Below are 7421 nucleotides of genomic sequence, written 5' to 3'. Positions count from 1 at the left end.
AGCAACCATTAGTCCCAGCCAGTCTCCTACTTCTCTTGGACTGTTTTACCAAACGCCAGCCATACGTGGCGTACAATGAGAGTTAGCTACGTCACTGCCTTTAGTGCCTTGTGGCATACCATGTGGATGTGTGGGCAGCCGTGCACGTCATAATTGGAAAAGGAAAGGCTTAGGGTTTGAATTGGTCTGTATGGTTTTGTCCGGGCCTGAGAGTTTCTAATGGTTCAGAAAGCATTCATGGTTTGCCCCACCCTTGAGCCTTGAAGTGGGTTTTGGGTTTGAATCCATACAACTTGATTTGAGGATCGTATGTCCAGTCTCTATCATGGCATAAGCATCAGGCCACCTTTGTAGATTTTGTCAGGTTTGATGTCTTTTTATCTGGATTGGTTGATGGACTTGATTTACTGGTTTAGTTGGGTTGTCCATTAAAATCTTCTAATAGGAAGATTAAGAATCTTTAAGTGGGTCAAGGTCTTCAAGAAAGTGGGTCTTCTACGAAATTAGAAGAGTAAATCTTATGAGGTTGGTGAAATCTCTAAAAGTGAGTTTTCCAAGAGTGGGAGAGGTGGAGTTTTCTAAATAATAAAGTCGATCTTCAAGAAGAAAAGGTTTTTCCAAGATAATGAAAGATGTAGAATCTTTCAAAGAGAGTACTGTTGTCTTTAAAAAAGGTGGAGTCTCTAGCAGAGTTGAGTCTTTTGAAGTGTAGTAGAAAATAAGGGTGTCAATTGGGAATCAAAACCGAATATTAAAATCGATATTGAGCCGAATTGGATCAAATTAATTTGGTTAAAATTCGGTTTGAATATGTGAGTGTGTTTCTCGGTTTGATTCGATTTCGGTTTTAGATGTAAGAACCATCGGTTTGGACCGAAACCATATCGAATTGTCTTAAAAAAAAAAAAAAAAAAAAAAAAAAAAAAAAAAAAAAAACTCTAGTATAGTAGTATCATTAATACTCAAGTGAGATTTTTTCAATATTCAATTTTGAGTTTGACTCTTAGAGTGCAGCGCGATTGTGAACATATTTACATGCTAAGACAATTTTGGAGTTAGCAATGGCCATAAGACCCATAACTTGAGCCCATTATGGTCTTTGGTCCATCACAGTCATGGTTTAAAAGTGGAACCATTTTCATAACCGAATTAAAATTGCATATCAGAACTGAACTGGAATTAAAACCAAACCGGGCCAAATTGAATCGACTTGAATATCTAAACATGTAACCGAGTCGGTTCTCAATTTAATTATGGTCCATCTTACTATCATTTGGAACCAAACCAAATAACGGGAACCAACCGATTGATACCCTTAGTAGAAAAGGAGTCCAAAAGAAAAAAAGGAGAGAGATGTCTTCCGAAAAAGTTAGAAAAGAGATTTAAAACCAAAAATGAAGAGACACCAAGGTTTAGAGAGAAAAAGTGAATTGAGAGAGAGAAGGGAGGTGTACAAGGGTTTGGGATTTCTTCTCTTATTCTTAGTGGAAGATTGTATTACTTTGTGAACATAAGCATTAGGAGTATTGTTGAACCAATACGTAAGTCTCTTGTGTCTTGTGCATGTGCTTGCTTTCATTTCACGTGCTCGGTCTTGTTTCATATACGATTTCGTGTGTCTATATACAAATTTGTAAGACGCCCACATCAAAAACAATATTTTTACCCAACATGTCTCACTAGAGCAAACACAACTTGTCATTTATATTAGCTGAAAGATCTAGAGTAGACCTAGTAAAGACTTAAACTTTAATTAAGACTTAACCGAGGTAGCGAGATAATTGATAGTATATTCTTTCTTTTCTGATTACTCGAATTCACTTTCCCATCTCCCATCCTCTTCAAATAGCTGATTCACTTGTATTGCTTGTCATCATCATACCATTGTGAACATCATCCTCGTCCTAAAGAGAAGGCAAAAAGAGTAAAATGTGAGACCCTACAATTCTTTTCTAGATCTTTAGGCAAATGGATGTGGTTGTTCAGTCTCTTTCAATGTTCTACCACCACCGAAAGAGAGAGAGAGAGAGAGAGAGAGAGAGGCTAATTAGTAATTAGTGACCTCTTGTCAAGACTTAAGTTGATGGCATCATTTATTGGTGTTCTCCTTTAGGCCCTTTGATGATCCTCAGAATTTTCATCAGGATTTCAAATACTATATATCACATTGTGGTGGTTCATATTACATACGATACGGGTCTTTTTAGATGTCACAAGTTAATCAATGTGATAGAGGAGACCTTATATATCTCAATTGCCAAATTAGGCTAAATTAAATAAGGACAGTTGTTCAAACTCATATTCAAAGAATCAAAATGACATCAAATGAAGATGAATATAAAATAAAATAAAATAAAATTTTTTTTTTAATTTTATAATTTTAGTTGCTTTCTCTACTCATTTGAAGACACTGTTCACAACTGAAAGGAAGAGATCCATGTAATTATTGCGTCCACCCATTGAGCAACAGGTTTGGCATATCTATTACAAAAGAAAGAATCCAGTTCAGATAACCATGCCTTTATTAGACAACATGTAGAATGGCCGAGAACGAACCTTTTTGGATATATGATCCATGTTGAAATTGTACGTTTCAAGGTCAATCTATTCACTCGACTAGATAAAATTTTGCCTTGTTAACTAAGAAATTGACTAATTGACCTCATGTTTCTATAATCAAATTCGATCCCCCGATCCAACAAGGGGCAAATGCCTACGAAAAGATCGCTTAGATTTAAGAAAGGGTCGCTTGGATTTATCCATGGTTTATTCCTTATCTCTAAAATCCTATTTCTGAATTCTAATTCATCTTTTTTGGATCCGACTGAAATAGGATTTGTTAGAAATTTTCTATAGAAAATCTAAAGTCTAACAAACATGGAACTTCTCTCTCTCTCTCAACAAAAAAAAAAAGAGATATGAGCTCTGAGACAGCCTGATGTGATGGGCTTATAAGTCTGCAGAGTGTTAATGGACTTTGTGCTTGAGTTAGGTCCCTAAACTGGGTTTGGGCCTCAACTCTCCCCACTGATCAAATTCTGTTAATGAGTAATGACTACATGGCCCTGATCTTATAGGCCTCTTGCCTATTGGGCATGGCCAATCTTGCCTGTACCTCACATAGTGACATGGCAACAATGAGAACGATGGTAGACTAAACCACTCGATCTATGACAAAAGGGATCCCGATTCTCGTCAATTCTTAATTATATAATTCTTGTTCAATTCTCTATGTGCACATTTGTACATTTTCAAAACCACTGGTTGTAAAAAAATTTTTAGATTCAAATCCACTTTAACCCCTCAAATACCTTAATTTTTATAATCATTTGATTTTAAAAATGTACAAATATTGTGTGCAGTGAGAGAATTATATAAGAATTACACAATTAAAAATTGAAGAAGTTCTAAATCCCAAAAAAAGTACGTACGTCAGTCATGGTACTGGCGTAGTAAATCTGCAAGCTCCTCAGTTACTCAGAAAATTAAAACAAGAAATAAACAAGTGGACTGGGATCAAACAATATCAATTTGTATGAATATTTAATTTCTCAAAACTTTCACTTCTAGTTGGCAGGAAAATGTCAACTAATATCATGTGCAACGGACACTTGACAAGTTGTATGGGTTGATTGGTTAAAAGATTGACCATGTGAGTTGTATCATATCAGATGATTTAAGCAAAATATTTATCTTCAATCCATTCTAGAATGTACTTTTCCTTCTAATAGCAACAAACAAGATAGAGAAAATAAATTAAAAAAAAAAAAAAAAAAAGGATTTACAAAACATAGGTTTTTGACCTATTCACAGCTCTACTCTTCAGGCACTGCATGTGGGCATGGTGGGAGGGGAAGAGAACGTGGGAATAATTGAATGAGGTAGGTTCATAAATTCTCAAAGTTGCATAGAGATGCTGTAGAGGAATCACATTAATTAACCAAAGGATTTAAAAACTCTTTTAAGTGTTTTCTATGGATCCAGTGATCACATGTGAGATTCTTTCTCCCTATCTTATAGTGAAACAATTTCATGTCATTAACTGATTCAGATTTCAGATTAGCCCTTAAATTTAAAATAGAGCCCCAAAACCTCATCCAAGTCCCTTCAGTAATCACTATAGTCACTCAATTCTTCCTTTCTTCATCCTCACATTGTCACTCACATTGTCATCTAAGTTAGAGACCAAAGGGTATGAGGAGCATCATTCTTGCATTGCTGGTTTTGTTGGGCTTCTTTTGTGAACTCAGTCAAGTCAAGGCCTTTAAGGCTTCTAGTTGGAGCAACGGCCATGCCACCTTCTATGGTGGTAGCGACGCCTTCGGAACAATGGGTATTGCATCTTTTCTTTATTATGTGGTAATATGGTTTTCTTTAAAACATGAGACTGAATCTCAGTGGATCGTTTAATTGATAACAGGTGGGTCTTGTGGCTATGGTAACCTGTACTCGACTGGTTATGGGTCTAGGACTGCAGCTTTAAGCAATGCCTTGTTCAACGACGGTGCCTCTTGTGGGCAGTGCTTCCGGGTCGTATGTGACTACAAATCAGACTCTAAGTGGTGCATAAAGGGTAGATCGGTGACCGTCACCGCCACCAATTATTGCCCGCCGAATTATGATGAGACAAGTGACAATGGTGGCTGGTGCAATCCTCCTTTGAAGCATTTTGACATGGCTCAGCCTGCTTGGGTGAAGATTGGGATCTACAAAGGAGGCATTATACCTATTCTCTACCAAAGGTTATTCCATGTTTTGCTCTTTTCATTGTATTTCTAGGGAGATCAATATTTTGCTAACTTTTAGCAAAGAAGGCCTTTGCTTATAATATGTATGACAGTATGGCCGAATTCCACTCCATAGTTGGTGGAGCTTTCTGCTCAACTGTGCGTTCTTCACATTCTAATGAATTCTATGCTAATAGTGCCAAGTGGGTTGTTGTGTTCAGGGTTCCATGCAAGAAACATGGTGGAGTGAGGTTCACTATCAATGGAAAGAACTACTTTGAACTGGTTTTGATACACAATGTGGGAGGGAGTGGAGCAGTGAAAGCTTCTTGGATCAAAGGTTCGCAAACCTCCGGATGGAAGACGATGTCAAGGAACTGGGGGGCTAATTGGCAGTCCAATGCCTATCTCAGTGGTCAGTCTCTCTCCTTCAAGGTCACTACTGATGATGGAGTTACTCTTATCTTCCCAGACATAGTTCCATCCAATTGGGAATTTGGTCAGACCTTCTCAAGCAAAGTACAATTCTAAGCTTAAACAAGAGGCTTGGAGATCAGTTTTGGCAGAGGCTTGCTTGTTATTTTACTAAAGCAGCCCGCTTCCTCTTTACTTTTTGCTGTTGTTGCATGCTAGGCTTAGGGTTGAACACCCCTCAATGAAACCTAAGGAGTCCCTAACTTGACAGTAAAATTGGAGTCATTTAGTCATGAAATTTAGAACATAATTGTAGATTCTCCATTACTATACCTCCCCCCCACACCCACCACCCCCCCCCCCAGTCTTTTTCCTTTTTCTCTCAATAATTAATATGTTCTTTTCTATGTTCTTATCCTGAATCAATAAAAGGACTCTGACACTAGCTTCTATTTTGCTTCTTTTCTCTCTTGGATCATTTTGTATTCTAGATCTTGAGAATTAAAAAAAAAAAATATATATATATATATATATATATATAATAATAATAAGGATTTTCTCTCTCCTCACTAGGCCTAGTGAAATATAATGCTTCACTATTTGCCACATTGTCGTAAATGGGTTAATCCATCCAATGCGGGGTGCTGAAGAGGAAACGGTGGAGAGAGGAGAGAGAGTCCCTCATTGGTCCCTTTCTAGCACCCCCGGGGCGTTGGAGAGCATCTCAATCCTAATCCATGTGATAGAGGTTGGAGAGCATCTTTTTACTACAATTTCAGTTTAAAATGGGTAGAGTAAATAGTAAAAATTACGAAAGATGTCAATTTGTATATTATATTTATTTAGATTTGATGGTATTTTGATAATTTTTTAGAAAGGAAAAATGGTTTCTGTGGAGGAGTATGAACCATATGCCCAGATACATGGGGGCAAAATGAATGGCCTACACCCTAAGAAATGGAAAATAACACCTCTAGTGATGCTTTCTTGTGCGCTACAGAGCGAGTGTTGGTGGAGGATGCGCTAACTCCTTCATAAAGAACACTCTCCCAACTTTGATTCACATTTTAAGCAACTTTACTGCACAAGTACTGTCAAGTGACAAATAGTAAAATGTTATACTTCATTAGACATGGTGACGCCTAAAATGACTCAACAAACAAATAAAAAAAATGGATTACATGTGATTATACTTAAATACACAGGTGCAAAAAGATCGAACTATCCTCATAGTCAAGATGTTCCCACATATTCTCCCATTGAAAGTGTCAAGTTAATCTGGGAGTAGGGACTGCAAGTCACGGATAAAAATTGTCTGCAATTCCTTATCCATACAATACCGTGCAATACCCCCTTCAGATGGTGACACGTGGATAAAGTGATTTGAACGGCTCAGATTGATCCTACATTGATCCAACTTCAACTCATTGGTTTGGAGTTGGATCAATATAGGATTAATCTAAGTTGTTCAAACCACTTTGTCTACGTGTCACCCTTTCAAAGGGATATTGTACAGAATTGTACAAGATTAGAATTGCAGACGATTTTTATCCGCAAGTCACAGGTGAAAGTTCAGATTTCAGAGTCTCACACTCCAAATGTGTCTGCCAAAAAAATATAATGAAACCACCAAGAAAGCACATGCAGATGTAAATTGGTACAGATTCTTATCTTCATGCATGCCGCGGTCCAATCCTGTTAGATTCTCTGCCCTAAAAATCTCTGACTGGGGTTCTTGGTGAGATCAAGAATCAATAAAAAAAATTTATTAATAAATATGAAAAATAAAATATAAGTAAAATATTTGCATAAAGGACATAAAAAGAAAACAAAAAATTACTTTCTTTTAATCACTATATGCCTCCTGCAGCTAGATCTACAAGTAAGGGTTACAATTTTGGATCAGATTTGTGAATCAAACCAAAATCAACCCATTAGGAACGAGTACCGATGCACCTAATAGCTTAATTAGGGTCTAATTCTAGAACTGCTTTGATTAACTTATTGGTTTGATTCTAGAACTACCCATTAAGTTGTTGGTCTTTCAACAGTTATAGAACTGATAAACCAATTAGGAACTGTTGGAATTAAAACAAATTCACATCATAACCTAATATATATTATATAATTTTTAAGACTTAAGGTCATGAGAGCTAAGCTCAAATCCTTTATTTTTGTAATCTTTCAAATTTAACTGGTACCACTCGTCTCTATTTTACCAAATATATATTTTTTTAATTTAAAGGTCCATTTGGAAATGCTAACTTTTTTTTTTTTTTT

At 36.6% G+C, this 7421-nt stretch overlaps 1 protein-coding gene across 1 annotated transcript; it reads left to right on the top strand.

The window, feature by feature from the left end:
* Nucleotides 1-4132: 4132 nt before the first annotated feature.
* Nucleotides 4133-5483, top strand: LOC122085061 (expansin-A11-like). Its single transcript, XM_042653499.1, has 3 exons — nucleotides 4133-4333; nucleotides 4421-4742; nucleotides 4949-5483. Exons 1-3 carry the CDS (start codon nucleotides 4195-4197, stop codon nucleotides 5256-5258), a joined length of 771 nt encoding a protein of 256 aa, XP_042509433.1. The 5' UTR covers nucleotides 4133-4194; the 3' UTR covers nucleotides 5259-5483.
* Nucleotides 5484-7421: the final 1938 nt, after the last annotated feature.

The sequence above is a fragment of the Macadamia integrifolia genome, chromosome 7, assembly GCF_013358625.1.
Source record: "Macadamia integrifolia cultivar HAES 741 chromosome 7, SCU_Mint_v3, whole genome shotgun sequence".
NCBI classification, from domain to species: Eukaryota; Viridiplantae; Streptophyta; class Magnoliopsida; order Proteales; family Proteaceae; genus Macadamia; species Macadamia integrifolia.
This window is presented reverse-complemented; position numbering and strand designations above follow the sequence as displayed.

Bases quoted from the DNA above. Each gene is read 5' to 3' on its own strand.
- LOC122085061 (XM_042653499.1), top strand. From the start codon at position 4,195: ATGAGGAGCATCATTCTTGCATTGCTGGTTTTGTTGGGCTTCTTTTGT. The intron at 4,334-4,420 runs GTATTGCATCTT...AATTGATAACAG, and splicing joins CGACGCCTTCGGAACAATGG to GTGGGTCTTGTGGCTATGGT. The intron at 4,743-4,948 runs GTTATTCCATGT...TGTTGTGTTCAG, and splicing joins ATACCTATTCTCTACCAAAG to GGTTCCATGCAAGAAACATG.